The following is an 18,763-nucleotide window of genomic DNA, read 5'->3' on the forward strand; positions in this document are numbered from 1 at the left end:
AATAGTTGGCATCTTAGGCATGTGTTTGCACTTATATTATAATTAAATTTACTGGCCTGAGTCGACCTAAACTAAAATTGTTGACCCTCTTGATTGTTACAAAAGATTAAATTATGTCATGTATATCAATGAAATGAATAGATTAAAACCTTAAAATTGGAGCCTTGACGTATGATATGCTGCACTAATAGAAAAAACAAATAATACCTGCTTCATATAGTATCAGTCTCATTGACTCAATTGACTGATGCCTTCTGCAGATTGCTGGATTTTGTGTCTCTTTTTTCAAAAGAAAAAATTAATTAATTTCCCGTGACAACAAATACAAAGTTTGCTGTCGGAGGGATTCATGTAAATACATATAGGAGAATTTCTACTCGGATATTCGCACGATAATAACGTTCAGATATCTGCATTAGAGAATTTTTAGAAAATTTTTGTATTCATAAAGTTTCTTAGATTGTGGAAAAAATAGAACATGCAATCAATCAACCTCCAAGACCAAGAAAAAGGCTTGGATTTGATTTAAACTGTTTGTCTGTGGCATCCTTTTCTTATACGTACGCATCCATCAACAAACACAAAAATAGTGCCCTTCTTGTATATCTCGCTCATCCATCTATGATTATTCATAAGTATCCAACGTGCATTCAATCTCAGAAATTGGACCCACCAAACACCAACAGAGAATTGCCACCTGGCATTTGCAGTCACAGACTCACATGTCACTGCTTAATCATTTTTAGAAAAACTTTATTTGACGGCTGGATTCGTATTTTAATTTTATGTCTAAAATACATAACGAAATACATAACTACTACTATCAAAGAAGCTTCTCATTAAAATTTAGAAAATCACATCAAATGACCTTGTTTAAATTATTATAACTTTTGATTACTTTTTTTTTTGTTGGTACAAATGATGTGATATTGAGAGAGGAGAATTCTAAACACATGACCTCGAATACAGAAACAACTATTCTTAACGACTACAAACTTCTTACACTAATTAATTACTTTAAGACAAAAGTGTCTTTACGTTCAATCTTTTATTCGAGTCGATATCTAAATCTTTTACATTCAAAATGAATTAGAATATAGAAATTGACAAATTCTGAGTCAAAATAATTTATCATTTGTTGAACTCGTTGAGTTAAATAATTTCCCTCTAATTTCTTTTCTCCAATTGTCTAACTGATTTGACATTATGGCAAAGAGAAAAATCTTTGTGACTAAATTAGTAGCCATTAATTACAACATTAGTGTGATCTGATGGAGTTGGCACTGGTAGATTTTGTGAAGAGAGGGGGGTGGGCATCAATGGGTTTTGTTGGCAAGTTATAGATGGAATGGACATACTGGGCCCCACACCTGTAGTGCATGAAAGGGAGAGTTTTGTCTTCTCTGTTCCACGTGTTAGTTGTTGGGGTGGGGTTCATTTGGTAAGACATTAAAGCATTTATAGTAGGCTCTCTAAACCACCATTTTAGACAAATTTTAGTCATGAATCGTAAAAAGGCAACTCTAGCTCCTAAAATAGAGGAGTTCTCTAGAAGCTCCTAAATCTGAGAAGAGAGAAATGACTCATTGTGGTTATCTATAATTTAATGCTATTTTATTTGATGAGTATTTCAAACTTTTATTTAATGCTAACTATTTTTTATTTTATTTTTTAATAGAGATGGACTAATCAAAAAAGAGTTATCGCATTTATGACTATCTAAATTAGGAAGTATGGTTGGAATTGAAATTTTTTAAAGAGCTCCTAAAATAACTTTGTTATATTTTAAGCTAAATTTTAGCTAAGAAATAGAGAGCATTATTTTGGATGCTCCTAGTATAAGAAATGTGCAACACAAAATAGTAGAAAATTTTGTACATGGCCGCAATGTTTTGGGGCTATCCTCAATTAATTACGTTGCGCCATACATGATATGATTTTACATTACGGAACGTAATTGGATGAGGATACAAAAATAGTGACATCCTCATAACATGCAAATTCTCTTTCATAAAATAATAATAGAGAGATAACAATTATTACATTAGGTAATAAGTGGGTTTACTTAATACACCAATTATTATGATTAATTGATAATTAGTGTATCACTCATAACATAATATTAAGAATACCTTATGATCGAATTATATTTACACCAATTTTATATATACTGGATAATCAGACTTCTCAACGCATGAACTCTAAACAATAGCATTCTTTTATTTTCTTTTCAATATAGTCCAATTGACTAGAAATAGTTGAGGTTTTCTTTATATTTTATGGAGACGGGACTAGAAGTGACTACACACAGTGGAGTCGGTCCAAACCATTGAACGTTCTCTATGAGATGCATGCATAGTCAACCGAACAAGACGAGGACTTACAAAAAAAAAAGGGGGGGACATATTAGAAACCACGCATGCTTAATTCAAAACATACCGACAACATCAAGCACACAACTAAATGTATGTGTCTTCATCTTTTCTTTAATTTGAAACAGGAGCATGGAGATGTCATCATTGATCATACGCCACCGAAATTGCAGAGTTGACCATATTGGCCAGTGTTTCCACTATGGTTTAAGAATCAACAAATCATATTGTCAAAAGTCTTTTCAATTGTCCTAAAATTTCCACGGAGAAAATGTTTTCTAATACTTTTCTGTTACTTACTGAGTTACGAAACACACACGAATCAATGAATGTTATGTTGGAACCGTAATGGAAGCAGCCAAAATATATTTTTCCACAGATAATATCATATTTATGAGTATATAACAACTTAATATATTTATCATATATGCTAGATATTTGGAAGAAATTAAGAACCATTCAATTTCAAGACGACATGTTAGTTTCAATCATTATTAATGTATTCTTTTCAGCAAGAAAACGTCAAAAGAAACAAATTAGATGTAGATTTTAACGACATCTTCCAAGCTGACCTTTAATTCCTGCAGAAAAATTTGTACGAAACGGAAGCCCAATAAAAAAAATATTAGGTTAGGTAAGGATAGGGTTTTGGTTCATAGTGTTTGAGCCCCCACTCATGTCTTAGGTCATCAGATCAACATGCCAAGAAATTAAAACCAATAAAACCAATGAATTTAATTTCAACTCTCAACAACATTAGCTATTAAATTAGAATAATTTGAAATGAGTGCTGCTATTTTCACCATGTGTCATATTTTTTCACCTACTTTATTTTTTCATCCACCCTATAAATTTGAATAAACAGAAACCTATTTTTTCACCCATTATTATTCCTAAAATACCCTTTAATTGTATTTTCATATTTATTATTACAAAAAAAAAATTATATAAAAAATAATAAAAAAATTCTTCAATTAGGCTATCCCCACCCCAATCGCCCTCTCCCTCCCCCACCTCAACCTTTTCCTCTGGCGAAAACCCAACAGTCAACACCATGACCTTACAAACATTTAACCACCCACAAAAAAAACTCACATTGATTGCTCTATCAGTTCCAGAAAATGAAAACACATTTGCTTTATTTTATTTTTAATTTCAGAGACTGCAAGAAAGGTGTGATTTGAGTTTGAAATTAAAAGGAAAGAAAGAGACAAAGGAAGAAAAGGAAATGGCCATGGGTTTCTATCAGTTTTAGAGTTGCCCAAAAGCTCAAAGTCGATGTAATTATGGGACTACTTGAGCTTTAGAGTTAGAGAAGAAAGAAAAACGATTGGATTATGTGTGACTGAAAATAAAATTGGGGTTATGAGTTTGTAAGTTTAGGTTTTCTTTTGGTTCCTAATTTCTGAAGAACACAAGGAGAGAAAGATGTTGACCTCGTTTTGTTTGGTGGGTTGGGTATGAAGATGGGTGTGGATTTCAAACAAAAAGAAAAAGCAAAAGAAAAATATGGGTGTGTGTGCGCGTGAGAGAGATTGAGAGAGTTGTCCTCATAAGTCATTTCACAAAGGGGTAAATTTATCTTTAAAATTTTGAAAACAAGGTAGGTGGAAAAATAGAACAGGTGGGTGGAAATAGCAACACTCTTTAGAATATATGTAAAAAGAAAGAAATAAACATATATGACATGCATGAAAGGCACGCATGAGCTCGAGGCTCAGGCTCAGGCTTAGATTTCACAGCTGAATATATACTCCTTTTAAAACATTGAGGGAAAATGTAATTACAAGAGTACTTCTATTTGAACGAAAATTATAGGGATTCTACAATCTCCTTTTTCTTTTTAAAACAAAATAACTACAATGGAAGGAAATAGAATCAATGAACGAAAATTATGATCAAAGGCATAAAATCATCTTTTCTTCGCAAAATAGAAAAGCGTTGCATGTTAAACTCGGATTAAACCTAGAAATTTATCTCTCAACCATCTCTTTCTAGGCGGCACTAGGTGTTTTCGGAGGGGGAGGAGGCACTCATCCTCCTCTCTCCCTCTCTCTCCTTCCCTCCCTCCTCCTTTCTCCCTTTCACCTTCTAGATTTAGGATTTTAATTGGAGGAGGTTATTTGTGCCTAAATTTACTTTGGATCTTGGATTTTTTTTATAAATTTATTTATTTTTACCAAGATCTGCTTGGATATGTTGGTGGTTAGATATGTTTTGGCTCTTGTCTGTAATTTTGGTGGTGTTCTCTGTTTCCAAGGCTGCGATGACGGCGACTTTGGTGGTGAAGGCATAAGCAATGATAGTGGGTCTGTTGGCTTTTGATTGATGTGTGTTTGATGTTTCTTGTTTTGTAATAATTACATCAACTCCTTGTGAGTTGGGTGTTTGATTGTTATAGTCTCAACTTGTTTTTTTATTTTTTATTTAGTAAATGTAGTTTTCCCCCTTCAAACTAATTTTTTCTTACCTACAATCCATTGTCTTAATTTTCTATGAAGAAAATCCAATTTATTATAAGTAAAACCCAATGACTAGGATTCAACTCAGCAAGTTACCTAATTAAGCTTAAAATCTAATTTATTGTACTTTTTATATTCCAAAAATACCCTTAATTATAGTTTACCCAATTTTGTGGTTGTATTATTTGGAATTTATTGCAAAATTTAACTACTCACACATTAAAATGTTTGTCACATACGATATATTAATGCAGACACAAATATATATATATATATATAAACGTTAGGGTCTATATATTAATGCACACAAAAATATATATTGTTGGGTATGTAATGCACACACAAATTTTCCTATGTGCCTTACACAAATTATTTATTTATTATCTAATTACCGTCTTCCTTTTTTTCTATGAAAATAATATTTATTATGAAATAATAGGATAATGTACTTAATACAAAGTTTTTTTATTTGTAAGAGTTTAAAAGTTGTAGTTGGTAGAATTAGTCGTTGTAATTCATGTTTGATTTGTTCGGGCATGCAGCTTTTATGCTAAAATTTCTTTGATCTAATGTGGCCTATATGTAGTTACTATGCTTTCATATTTGTATTACTCATTTGTGAGTATTTGTATCCTTATAACTGATGATCTTTGTGCTTGCCTAATTTATGAATACTTATCACGTACTAAAAAAATTACAATTATTGCTTTTTTCCATATAAAAAACCCGGATTAGATGATATTATCATGCTAAATATATTGATTGCCCTAAAAAAAAATCTATAATTGTGTCTTTCCAGAAGGTCCAGCTAGATATATGTTGTGGTCTTCTAGAACTAGAAGATCCAGATACAAGCATCTGGCACGCAGCAGATTCGATCCAATCTTAGGTCAGCCACAGCACAAAAAGCTACATAAATCATTCCGCCACAGTTTTCCAGCTTAAACACTTCAACTTATCCGTTTATATAATGTTTATGATGTAATAAAAAGTTTCTAGAAGAAAAGAAATTGTTTCCGTGCTTGTTTAAATTCACATTTATATATTTGTGGTACTGGTTTGCCGCGGAGTTGAAAGACATGTCTCTCTTACACATGTCCACTGTTATAGTCAACTTTTTGTCCCCGTGGCCATGGGATCAAGTTTCAGCCGGTGACCTTCGACTGCACATCAGCACCACCTCTGATGCTAAGAAAGATCTCTTTGCATATGTATGGACCTCGTTCAAAAAAGAAAGTTCCAGAGAAGATTACTTGCATTTAGGTAATTACTTAATATTTGGTTGCTCTCAGTTGTCGTCCACTGCCAATACTGCAATTTACAACCAATATTTTGATTAGTTTAATGATCGTACAAAACATTTGTAGTTTAAGAACTAATTGTCTACATATCCTTGTGCGTGTGAGATCTATTAACACATTTGCACACCAACCACTCCATTCTCTATAATATATCACCTTAGATCTAGTCACTTTTAAATTCATTTGATTCTCTAAATTTTGTAAAACAAACAACCCTAGTATTATGGTAAAGGGATTTATTTAATAAGTTAGATCAGTCGGTTAGAATAATGAGTCCGTCTCCTTGCACTCAAGTTCGAATACCTCATTTTCTCAGTGAGCTTTTTCCCTTTGAATCAACCGAATTCCACTAAATTATTCCGTCTTCTTAGAATTAACATGCTTCAACTTTTTACTGCAGTTTAAGTTACGTAGTTTTTAATCTTGCTAGTTTGCTTCACCCACTTGTCAAAAAAAGGTACACAAACATATATACACTGTATAAAATAACATAAAAAACAAAACAATAAGCAATGAGATTGAGTACCTAATATTAAAAGTGAAGCAAAAGTGAGCTGTAGAAGAAGCAGTGTCTAAAAAAAAAGAAAAAAGAAAATCTATCGAGAAAGAAACCAAAAAGAAATAAAGAAAATAAAATACTCAACATCAGCACCAATGTGAAGCTTCCTTAAATTCAAACCTGAAGTGCAGCCCTGCCGCTATAAATATGGAATTCACTAATACAACCCCCCCACGTCCATTTTCTCTCATCACCTTCCCCAAAAATCTCCCCCCACACCACTCACTCTCTCTCTCTCCTTTATGACGCGGCCAGTCATGGCCGCCACAACAGCTACATGCGACGTCCTATGGCCAGCGATGCTTTGTTAAGGTTGTTATAACATCCAAAGTACCGGCGTTCGAGTCCGTACAACGACTTTCTCTACTGGTCAAGAGCGTCTCTAAAACGTAGCTGTCACGAAAGCTGCTCGTGGCGGCTGTCTTTAGATAACCTTGGGGAAACCTCAAGTGATTAACAGAACAGTCTGTCTGTGTCGGATTAGATCGAAACTGTTTTTGTTGGCGCGGATGTTAGAAACCGTTCTCTTCTGTCTGTTGCGGCGGTTTTTAGAAAACAGTTGGGACTGTTGAGAGTACTTAAGGAGTTGTTATACCGACAGTCGTGATAATATCTGGATCGAAATGGCGGCGGCTTTAGCCGGGGATGATCTGGCGAGGTCGACCAGCAGCCGGAGGAGCTGGGCCTCGGGGAGCAAGCGGAGCTGGGCCTCCACGAGTTTCCGGGAGGTGTGGCAGGCCCCGCCGGACGTATTCAGCCGGAGCGGGAGGCAGGATGAGGAGGAAGAACTCCGGTGGGCCGCGATCGAGCGGCTGCCGACTTATGATCGGCTGAGAAGAGGGATGCTGAGGCAGGTGCTTGACAATGGCAAAGTGGTGACTGATGACGTGGATGTGACCAAGCTGGGAATGCAGGATAAGAAGCAGTTGATGGAGAGCATATTGAAGGTTGTGGAAGATGACAATGAAAGGTTTTTGAGGAGACTTAGGGACAGAACTGATAGGTCTGTCTGTCTGAGACTCTTTGAGACTTTGTCTTAAAAACCCATGTCTTTGTTTTTCTTGCAAAAGGAAAATTCTTTTGCTTTTTTTGTTTTTGTTTTTAATTTTTAATTTTGGGTTTTGTGGTTTGTGTTGTGTAGGGTGGGGATTGAGATTCCGAAGATTGAAGTTCGGTTCGAGAAGCTGTCCATCGAAGGAGATGTGTACGTGGGGAGCAGAGCACTGCCTACTCTGCTTAATGCTACCTTGAACACTATTGAGGTTTAATTTCTTTTGAAGTTTCTTCTTGAATAAATTCCTTTTCCTTGATAAAACTTCTACTTGTTTTGTTCTTGTATTGGGTTTAGATTTTTGTGGGGTTGATTTTGTTCTCTTACTGAAATGGTTTTGTGGGCTGCAGAGTGTTCTGGGATTGATTAAGCTTGCTCCATCAAAGAAGAGAAATATCCAGATACTTAAAGACGTTAGTGGAATAGTGAGACCCTCCAGGTATATGTATATGAAATTATAAGTCTTTTTGTTTTCCAATTAGGATAGGATATGGGGTTGATGCTGTCAAGCAGTCAATGGTACTTTGACTGAGCAAACAGCCAAAGAAACAGAATGTTTGCTGTGTATAGGTTTGGGGGTTGATGCAAAGAACTATTTTCAAATTTGAGCATATGATTGATTTGTACTTTCATTCCATGGAAGTGTATGGTGTTGGCTTGTCCTTTACTTTACTACTGGTTTGATGATGTTAACTGTTAACTGATTTGGTAATTTCCAGGATGACCCTACTTCTGGGTCCTCCAGGTGCAGGCAAAACAACCTTGTTACTGGCACTTGCAGGGAAGCTTGATGATGACCTAAGGGTAAAATTTTCTCCCTCTCTCTTACAATCTCCTCTTTACTGTATCAGTTTGCACACTAAGCTTGGTTGTGGGTTCTGCTTATCTTTTACCATTTATTTGCTGATGGCTTGAAAATGGTGAACAGGTGTCTGGGAAAATCACCTACTGTGGTCATGAGTTGAATGAGTTTGTTCCTAAGAGGACATGTGCTTATATCAGTCAACATGATCTTCACTATGGAGAAATGACAGTGAGAGAGACATTAGATTTCTCGGGACGGTGTTTGGGTGTGGGAAGTAGATATCAAATGTTGGCAGAACTCTCAAGAAGAGAGAAAGAAGCAGGAATTAAGCCAGACCCTGAGATTGATGCATTCATGAAAGCCACCTCAGTGTCAGGCCAGAAGACTAGTTTGGTCACAGATTATGTTCTCAAGGTTTGTAATTGCCTCCATTTTTTCTGCTGGTATTATGTATACATGTATTTCATCTTTGAGCAAGCCAATGAATTTAGAAATTCTGACTAATTAATAAATAAATAAAATCTTCAACAGATACTTGGATTGGATATCTGTGCTGATATTATGGTTGGTGATGATATGAGAAGGGGTATTTCTGGCGGCCAGAAAAAGCGTGTGACGACTGGTATGTTCTTTGGACCATATTTTTACTAATTTTGTACATCAATTTTTGTTTAATACAATTTGGGTCCATTTATAATTGTACATACCAGTCTAATGGATTTTGCTTGAACAATATGCAGGGGAGATGTTGGTAGGACCAGCAAAGGTTCTTTTGATGGATGAAATTTCAACAGGGTTAGACAGTTCCACTACCTTTCAGATATGCAGATACATGAGGCAATTGGTTCACATAATGGATGTAACCATGGTCATCTCTCTTCTTCAGCCAGCACCAGAGACATTTGAGCTGTTTGATGACCTTATCTTACTTTCCGAAGGTCAGATTGTGTACCAAGGCCCGCGCGAGAGCGTCCTAGAGTTCTTTGAATACACGGGCTTCAAATGCCCTGAAAGGAAAGGAGTTGCTGACTTTTTGCAAGAAGTAACATCCAAGAAGGACCAAGAACAATATTGGTTTAAGAAGGACCAACCTTATAGATATATTGCAGTTCCTGAGTTTGTTGAATCCTTCAGCTCTTTTCGCACTGGCCAACAGCTTGCAGCTGATCTTGGAGTTCCTTATGACAAGTCCAGGGCTCATCCAGCTGCACTGGTAACTGAGAAATATGGTATTTCAAACTGGGAATTGTTCAAGGCATGTTTTTCAAGGGAGTGGCTGCTAATGAAGCGCAATTCTTTCGTATACGTGTTCAAGACCACCCAGATAACAATCATGTCACTGATTGCCCTGACTGTGTTCCTTAGGACAGAAATGCCGGTGGGCACAGTACAAGATGGAGGAAAATTTTTCGGTGCACTGTTTTTCAGTTTGATTAATGTGATGTTTAATGGTATGGCTGAACTGGCAATGACAGTTTTCAGGCTTCCTGTTTTCTATAAGCAGAGGGATTTCTTGTTTTATCCTGCATGGGCTTTTGGATTGCCTATTTGGGTCCTCAGGATCCCCCTATCATTTATGGAATCATGGATATGGATCATTCTTACCTATTACACCATTGGATTTGCTCCAGCTGCTAGCAGGTAAATAAAGTTCACGTTTTCAGTTTCCAAATCTTATCAATTTCAGCTGCTAGCATCTCCAAAAAAACCGTATTTAAATTATGGAATTCAGTTTGATTATGGTTTCAACTAGTGTGTCTAGAGCTCCACTTACTCACACATCTTTACTCTTCACTGCTCCAGATTTTTCAAACAGTTCTTGGCATTCTTTGGCATACATCAGATGGCTCTGTCACTCTTTCGGTTCATTGCCGCACTGGGAAGAACACAAGTTGTTGCAAATACACTTGGCACCTTTACTTTGCTAATGGTATTTGTGCTGGGAGGATTTATTGTTGCCAAAAGTATGTGATCAATCTTAACTTTAATCACCTTCTTGTAGTTAAAGCAAGTTGTTAATACGTTTTAATAAGTTTCAGATTTTTCATGGTAGTTCAATATAATGAATTCAATCTAAGCCATCTTTCTTCTTATGACTGCAGACGACCTTGAGCCTTGGATGTTATGGGGCTACTATGTCTCTCCTATGATGTATGGACAGAATGCAATCGTCATGAATGAATTTCTCGATAAAAGATGGAGTGCGGTAAGATTTCTCAGTTGTTTGATTGTCATCATTGGACGATTTTTCATTCCATGCAAGCACACTCATGCATATGTTGCACATATATGTATGGTGTATTAGCTTTGAATTCTCAAACATGTAAGCAAATATTGATAATTCTTATTGACCGCAGCCAAATCCAGATCCGAGAATTAATGAAACTACAGTTGGGAGAGTCCTCCTCAAGTCTAGAGGATTCTTCACAGATGAATATTGGTATTGGATATGTGTTGGAGCACTATTTGGGTTTTCTTTTCTCTTCAACATTTTCTTCATTGCAGCATTGACTTTTCTGAACCGTAAGTTCATCTCATTTCAAATTCTACTCTTTTTCGTTTATGGAAATGAAGTTCCACAATTGACAACCCTCTTCTTTTTTTATATTTGGAAATCAATCAGCTCTTGGAGATACAAAAGCTGTCATAGCTGATGATGAAAGTGAGGGAAAGAGAAAGAAGACATCAAGTGAAGGTTTGCACATTTGTCTTCTCCCCTATAGTTTTTGGTTTCTTTTCCATCAAAAGTTTGAGCATTCTGATGGAAAAGGACATCATAATTTGGGATTAATATTGAAAAGAAATTGATATATGCCTGACCTTTTCATGAATAATTACAGATATAGATATGGCAGTGAAAAGTTATTCAGAAATTGTTGGTGGTTCAGATCATGCACCAAAGAAAGGAATGGTTTTGCCCTTCCAACCCCTTTCACTTGCGTTTAACCATGTGAACTACTACGTGGATATGCCTGCTGTAAGTCATTCATTTTAAACATTTCACTACTGATGTTTTACATACTCCTTTTCGATTAAGAAACAGTCTCCTTTTCAATGGAAGAAGTTATCTTTTAATACAAATAGTTAAAGGGTTTATGCTGAAGTGAACATCTGGTATCTCATTTCAGGAAATGAAGAGTCAAGGAGTTGAAGAAGATCGCCTTCAACTGCTACGAGATGTCAGCGGTGCTTTTAGACCAGGCATATTGACAGCACTTGTAGGTGTTAGTGGTGCTGGAAAGACAACTCTTATGGATGTCTTAGCGGGAAGAAAGACTGGTGGCTATATTGAAGGGAGCATTAGCATCTCTGGTTATCCAAAGAACCAAGAAACATTTGCTCGTGTTAGCGGTTATTGTGAACAGAATGACATTCATTCGCCTCATGTTACTGTCTACGAATCTCTCCTGTATTCAGCCTGGCTCCGTCTTACTTCAGATGTAAAGACACAAACACGAAAGGTATGTTGTGTGGTCTATGATCATCCCTTGCTAGACCTCACCAGAATCTTCTTTGAAATCCTATTTTTCAATGATCCGAAGTATGATCATTTTCCTTTTTAATGGGGACACAGATGTTTGTTGAAGAAGTCATGGAACTGGTTGAGCTTAACCCAATAAGAGATGCTCTCGTTGGCCTTCCAGGAATAGATGGTCTTTCAACAGAACAAAGGAAGAGATTAACCATAGCTGTGGAGCTGGTTGCCAACCCCTCTATCATTTTCATGGATGAACCAACATCTGGGCTTGATGCCAGGGCTGCTGCTATCGTTATGCGTACTGTGAGAAACACAGTGGACACGGGGAGAACTGTCGTCTGCACAATTCACCAGCCAAGTATAGATATTTTCGAAGCTTTCGACGAGGTGTCACTCAATTTCCAAGACTCTCATTACCTCAATGTCTTTCTCTTTTCTCTCTATAAATCCATCTTACATATTTTCAACCTGATTTGTACTCGCCACAGTTACTTCTGATGAAACGTGGAGGACAAGTCATTTATGCTGGACCTCTCGGTCGCCAATCTCACAAGCTTGTAGAATATTTTGAAGTGAGTTTTCCTTTGGTTCTTATTTTGTATACATCCTTCATTAGTGATTTTAATGCACTATGGACTAATATCTATAACCAACTACAGGCCGTCCCAGGGGTCACTAAGATCAAAGATGGTTACAATCCTGCTACATGGATGCTTGAGGTCACTGCTCCTGCAGTTGAGGCTCAACTTGATGTGGACTTTGCAGACATTTATGCCAACTCCTCACTTTACCAGTAAGCCTGAATTTTTTTTTTCTTTTCTCTGAATGATAATTGCTTTCTCAGGTAGCCTCGGATTTCTAGTTTTATGATTCTCACTCTTCCTCTCGACGTTCTTTTAGGAGGAACCAGGAGCTTATCAAAGATCTTAGTACTGCGGCGCCAGGGTCCAAGGATCTCTACTTCCCAACCAAATACTCCCAACCTTTCTCTGTTCAGTGCAAAGCCTCTTTCTGGAAAATGCATTGGTCTTATTGGAGAAACCCTCAGTACAATGCCATTCGATTCTTCATGACAATAGTCATTGGTTGTTTATTTGGTCTTATCTTCTGGCAAAAGGGACAGCAGACGTAAGCTCTGGTTTCCTTGGACTAATTCATTTAATTCCATAGTTTTTTGGTTAGAAGAAAATGCATCATGTCCCTTTGAAGACCCTGTACAATTGATCGATTCAAACTGCATAATTAACAAAATCATATTATTGGCATCTGATTTGATGTAAATTAAAATTATCTTATAACAGAACCCAACAGCAAGATCTCATGAACCTTTTGGGAGCCATGTATGCTGCTGTGCTTTTCCTTGGAGCCACCAATGCTTCCGCGGTCCAATCTGTTGTTGCTATCGAAAGAACAGTTTTCTACCGTGAAAGAGCTGCCGGGATGTATTCTGAACTGCCTTATGCATTTGCTCAGGTAATATATACAATTGGCAAATAGTTTAGAAATTTTTTTCTTTGTAAAGCTGATGAGTTTAGCAGATATGTTCAATTCTGTTTAATTCATTGAAGACTTATCTCCCTTGGTTTGCAGGTGGCCATAGAGACAATCTATGTTGCAATTCAAACTTTTATTTACACTCTTCTCCTCTATTCTATGATTGGATTTGAGTGGAAAGTAGGCAAATTCCTGTGGTTCTACTACTACATTCTAATGTGCTTCGTCTACTTCACAATGTATGGTATGATGGTGGTTGCACTAACTCCAGGCCACCAGATTGCTGCCATTGTTATGTCCTTCTTCCTCAGTTTCTGGAACTTGTTTTCCGGCTTTCTCATTCCTAGGCCGGTACGGGACATATAAATTAAACTTCAAAGTTCCACAGCAACTTTGAATCTCTATTTTGTGTTTGCATAACAAGAGCTTATATTTTACAATCTGTTGCAGCAAATTCCTATCTGGTGGAGGTGGTACTACTGGGCTTCACCTGTGGCCTGGACACTTTATGGCCTTGTGACCTCTCAAGTGGGTGACAAAAATGCTGATCTTGTGCTACCTGGATATGGCACCATGCCATTGAAGAAGTTCCTCAAGGATGACTTGGGTTTTGAGCATGACTTCCTGCCAGCTGTCGCTGCGGCACACGTTGGCTGGGTTCTGCTTTTCTTCTTTGTGTTTGCCTATGGCATCAAGTTCCTCAACTTCCAAAGGAGATAAATAAACAGCTTCACTTTTACAATTCTCAGAGTCTTAGAGAAATAGGATAGCATTTTCTGTTAGTCAAGGATGAGGGAAACAAAACAGTTGCTCCATTTTTGTGTATTATGGTATTCTTTTGTCCTTTGTTTTTCTACATGAGCGGCTACAATTCAGGTATAATAGGCGCAGGCAAAATGCTTTGATGTAAACAGAGTATTGTTTGTACTATATAATTTACTGTATCCAAAATGAGATGTATTATTTTTCTTGATCATGAATGTTTCTTCTTCTTTTTTCTCTCTTTTTTTTTCTTCTAAACAATCTGTTCTTTTCAATGTAGTGTAAACACTCTCCCATCCAACCCCTAAAGCTACCAACATAATAAGTAACCAAATAATTGTAAAACCATACAAATTAGCCAAATTGAACAGCAATTTCTCATTGAGATGCTGAACCCTAAACCCTAAAGGAGGGCAAACCTAGACCACTATGAAGCACACCAAAGACCTAAACCAATCCAACTAACACTCTATTGGTCATAACTTATCAAATTATTAATTATACAATTTATATAAATAAAAGTGATTTACGTAAATCACAAGAAGTAATGCCACTTGTATCATATTTACGGACCTTACCATTTATCTTTTGTAAATTACTTTTATAAAATATAGTGGTTAATAAATATGGTAATTTTTTCCAGACAGGTTCATGCTTGCTAAACAATCGCTCAAAAATCACAGCCACAAACACCACCACGTATATAACCCCAAGACCTTTCAAGTAAATTTAGGTTTTAACCACAAAAAAACTTTCACTTTTGAAAAAAGCTAAAAAAATTTCAAAAAAAACATAAAGCTAAAATTAGCCCAATTTTTTCAAACAAAACACATGCAAATATAAAGATCCTTAAAAAATTCAAAAATAAATAAGGACATTTTATCTATTTTGGTTTTTTTTAAAAAATTTCTCTTTTCGGCCTTTTTCAAAGCCTCCCTTCCAAAGTTTCCCGGTCACCCTCCGAAAAGTCCAGCCCAACAACCATTAGCCTCAAAACTCAAAATTCCACATACACAGATACATCAGGCATCTTACAGAAGACGAAGACGGGAAAAAATATGTCTGAACCAAAAGCCAGCACAACGAAACCCAGAGTGGTCTGCTGCATAGGCGACACCCATGGCTTCTACACCAAGCTCCAAAATCTCTGGTCCAATCTTCAAACCACAATCGACCCTTCAGATTTCAACACTGCCCTCATAATTTTCTTGGGTGATTATTGTGACCGCGGCCCAGACACCAAAAAAGTTTTGGATTTTCTCATCTCTCTGCCCTCCAAGTACCCAAATCAGAGACACGTGTTTCTGTCTGGGAACCATGACCTGGCCTTTGCAGCCTTTGTGGGGGTCCTGCCTAAGCCTTTGGATGGCTCTGAGTTTTCTGTGGCTTGGAAGGAGTATGAGGCCAATGAAGAGAGAGAAGGGTGGTTTAAGGGTGATGGGTATGAGAGAATGCACTTGCAAGGTAGGAGATGGGCTGGTAGTATGAAGGACAAGTTTAATGCAGCCAAAAATACCCAGTACAAAGGTTCGATTTATGATGCTGAGCCCACCTTTGCGTCTTATGGGGTTCCTCATGGTTCTGCTGGTATGAGTTTCAATATTAAGAATTTTGATTTGCTTGATTTGTTTGATTCATGGATTTTTGTTGTTGTTGATGGGATCTCTGTGTTTTGATTTTGTTTGATTCTGTGTTTGTTGGTTTTGAGTGGTTATGAATTGTTTTTTTGGGAGATTCACTATAATACCCAATATAGGAGCCCAAATTATAAAAAAAATCATATATAAAATGGACTTTAGAAACACATCCAAAGCCCATTTACAACATAACAAAAAGGCTTTTAATTTCTTTCAAATTACAAAACTGCTATTGATTTCTTAAAATAAACCCAACCCAAAAACCTCATAAAAAAAGTCCAAAACACTCAATGGGGCATTAAAGTAATTTAATAATTAAAATTAAATTTAATATGACCAGCTGTTATTTTTTGGGTTTTTTCGGGGTTTGTTATGGTGTATGGTTTTTTATAGTTTTAGTGCTAAGAATGAGTATATAACTAAATATCTCTTGTTTTTAATTGGTTCAATTTGCAATGAAATGGTTGTGCTTGATCCATGTTCTTTTAGCTATTTGAAGGCAGCTGATGGGTCTCTTAATTTTTCAAGTATTTTGTATTCAAATCATGTGATTTCCAGTTCTCTTCAATAGCAATTGACAAATGCCAAGTTGGGTTTGCTAAACTATGAGCTTACAATTGTGTTATTAACTTAATGGTATTCAATAATTTTATGTGGTCAGCTAGCTGTCTATACTTGGAGTTGGACTGGATTGTGTGCTTTATTAGTTAATTCAGTGCTAGGATTTTGTTTTGTTACTTTCTAAATTGGAAGAACAATTGTTGTGGACAGATTTGGTTAAGGCAGTTCCTGATGAACATAAGAAGTTTCTTGCTGATATGGTTTGGGTCCATGAAGAGGTCAGCCCTGTTTTATTTCCTCTTATCTTAATTTTTTCAGGACCCTCAATTGCATCTGACTAGAGTCATTGTGTAAAACGTGAGAAGAAAACTTAAATTTCAACTGGTTCACTTTCCCATTCTTTTGTGTGTCCTGGAGCAGAATGCAGTAATTGAGAACCATAGGAATACATGCTGAAACTTAGTGTGTCTTGATGATGTGCATTTTTTCCAGGATGATGTGTGTGTAGAGACTGAGGATGGAATCAAACACTGCAAATTGATCGCAGTGCACGCTGGTTTAGAGAAAGATAAGGACGTCAAACAGCAGTTGGAATTTTTGAGAGCCAGAGACACCCGGGTGCCTAGGATAGAGGCTTTGAGTGACAGGCAAAATGTATGGAATATACCAAAGGTGATGGCTCTCTACCTCTTAACATCAGCATTCCACTTTAATGAAACCTTCCCAGTTTATTGTCCCATGATTTTGTGTTCTATAGATTGCTTACATTCAATGATGAAAATTTCATGTTTGTGGGTTAACTGAGATATGCTATACATCCTCATACAATGGAATGCAACTGAATTCTGTAGATTTTTGGTGTTTTTGTGTCTCATAGGAACTGACAGAGAATCCAACTGTTGTCGTAAGCGGTCATCACGGGAAACTTCATATTGAAGGGCTCAGGCTGATCATTGATGAAGGCGGTGGTAAGGAGGAAAGACCAGTGGCTGCAGTTGTGCTCCCCACCATGAAGATAGTCCGCAATACCGATGTTTTGGCAAACTAGCTTCAACTCTGCGGTACATACTAAATTGTCATAGACTCATAATAAGCTATCTATTTGCTAGAACATTTTGGCAAAGCCTATAATCAAGGCATGGAACATGTTGGTTACCAGCTAGTATATCAGAAATTGTTCAGTTGCATCATTTTATAATGATATAATTTGTGTGAACCTTTGGAAGATATTGAAGCTTCACTGCAGTTTTGTTCTTCCACCCCACCTTATCCGCCTTCCAAGTTCCAAATCCTCCCTTTTTCCCATTTTCTTGTTACTGGGTTCTTGCCTGCTTGAGCCATTCAATACCAAACCAGAGAAACTGAACATTACCTGTCATACTCGATCGTATCTGTCTTATTTTTTTTCTTTGTGCACATGTCACATCAGTTCGTAAATGATAAAATTGTAAACTATGTAGCTTAAATAGGAGATGAAATCTTCTTGAGAGATAGTTGGTGCATCAAATGTTGTTAGAAACTAATGTTGCAGTTATATACTAGAATGGATCATACACACATGATGCAAGGTTACAATAAGAGTTTGATGGAAGTAAGGGCTCGTTTTGGACTGCTTTTGTAGAAAGCACTAATGTTCGTAAGTGCTTTTATTATAAGCACATTGAAATTTTTATTAAAAATCAAAGTGCTTCATGAAGAAGCATCCTTAGAAAACACTTTTATGACCCCAAAACAAGTTTTTTTTTGTCAAATGTTTTCAAAAGGGCTTTTAGTTCTGAAACAACCCTTCCAAAACAGACCCTTACTGTAGAGGTAGAGGTAACATTGTTATTGTAGCTATTCCCATTCTTATGCAAAAAGCACATTGACAAGTGACAAATCACACTAGGAACCAAAGAATTACACTTCACTTGCCACTAGTGTCTTGTTATCAATAATCTGATTCAATGATTTGATGGAAGGCATATTCCTTTCCGAGGATCATTCCTTTTCTGCATGTGCGAGCTGCAGCAAAATATGACCTTTACATGTAGATCTCCATAGCAAGGACGGATTTAGAACTTCAAAATATAATGGGTTAAATTTACCTTGCAAGTAGGGTATCGCCTGGGCTATAGGTTAGCCAATGGGATTTCAAAAATAATCAACTGAAAACGAAGGCCATGAGAGTGACTGGGGAGACAGTGAGAGAGAAACAGTCACACAATGGCTGAAATTACATGCCAATATATATACTAATAGGCACGCTGTAATTTTCTAACCTCAAGGATATACTTATAGT

At 36.7% G+C, this 18,763-nt stretch overlaps 2 protein-coding genes across 2 annotated transcripts; both read left to right on the top strand.

Annotated features, from left to right (window-relative positions):
- LOC18769768 (pleiotropic drug resistance protein 2) lies at positions 6,492–14,523 on the top strand. Its single transcript, XM_007203920.2, has 20 exons — positions 6,492–7,697; positions 7,836–7,956; positions 8,096–8,184; positions 8,465–8,549; positions 8,674–8,964; positions 9,082–9,172; positions 9,291–10,191; positions 10,354–10,514; positions 10,653–10,756; positions 10,908–11,073; positions 11,174–11,245; positions 11,391–11,527; positions 11,679–12,011; positions 12,125–12,415; positions 12,517–12,600; positions 12,688–12,821; positions 12,929–13,156; positions 13,330–13,501; positions 13,619–13,873; positions 13,973–14,523. Exons 1-20 carry the CDS (start codon positions 7,318–7,320, stop codon positions 14,240–14,242), a joined length of 4,365 nt encoding a protein of 1,454 aa, XP_007203982.1. The 5' UTR covers positions 6,492–7,317; the 3' UTR covers positions 14,243–14,523.
- LOC18771009 lies at positions 15,168–17,741 on the top strand. Its single transcript, XM_007202796.2, has 4 exons — positions 15,168–15,871; positions 16,693–16,760; positions 16,975–17,154; positions 17,360–17,741. Exons 1-4 carry the CDS (start codon positions 15,343–15,345, stop codon positions 17,528–17,530), a joined length of 948 nt encoding a protein of 315 aa, XP_007202858.1. The 5' UTR covers positions 15,168–15,342; the 3' UTR covers positions 17,531–17,741.

This window comes from Prunus persica, chromosome G7 (assembly GCF_000346465.2).
Source record: "Prunus persica cultivar Lovell chromosome G7, Prunus_persica_NCBIv2, whole genome shotgun sequence".
Lineage (NCBI taxonomy): Eukaryota > Viridiplantae > Streptophyta > Magnoliopsida > Rosales > Rosaceae > Prunus > Prunus persica.

Bases quoted from the DNA above. Each gene is read 5' to 3' on its own strand.
- LOC18771009 (XM_007202796.2), top strand. From the start codon at position 15,343: ATGTCTGAACCAAAAGCCAGCACAACGAAACCCAGAGTGGTCTGCTGC. The intron at 15,872-16,692 runs GTATGAGTTTCA...TGTTGTGGACAG, and splicing joins GGTTCCTCATGGTTCTGCTG to ATTTGGTTAAGGCAGTTCCT. The intron at 16,761-16,974 runs GTCAGCCCTGTT...CATTTTTTCCAG, and splicing joins TGGTTTGGGTCCATGAAGAG to GATGATGTGTGTGTAGAGAC.
- LOC18769768 (XM_007203920.2), top strand. From the start codon at position 7,318: ATGGCGGCGGCTTTAGCCGGGGATGATCTGGCGAGGTCGACCAGCAGC. The intron at 12,012-12,124 runs GTATGTTGTGTG...ATGGGGACACAG, and splicing joins TAAAGACACAAACACGAAAG to ATGTTTGTTGAAGAAGTCAT. The intron at 13,874-13,972 runs GTACGGGACATA...AATCTGTTGCAG, and splicing joins GCTTTCTCATTCCTAGGCCG to CAAATTCCTATCTGGTGGAG.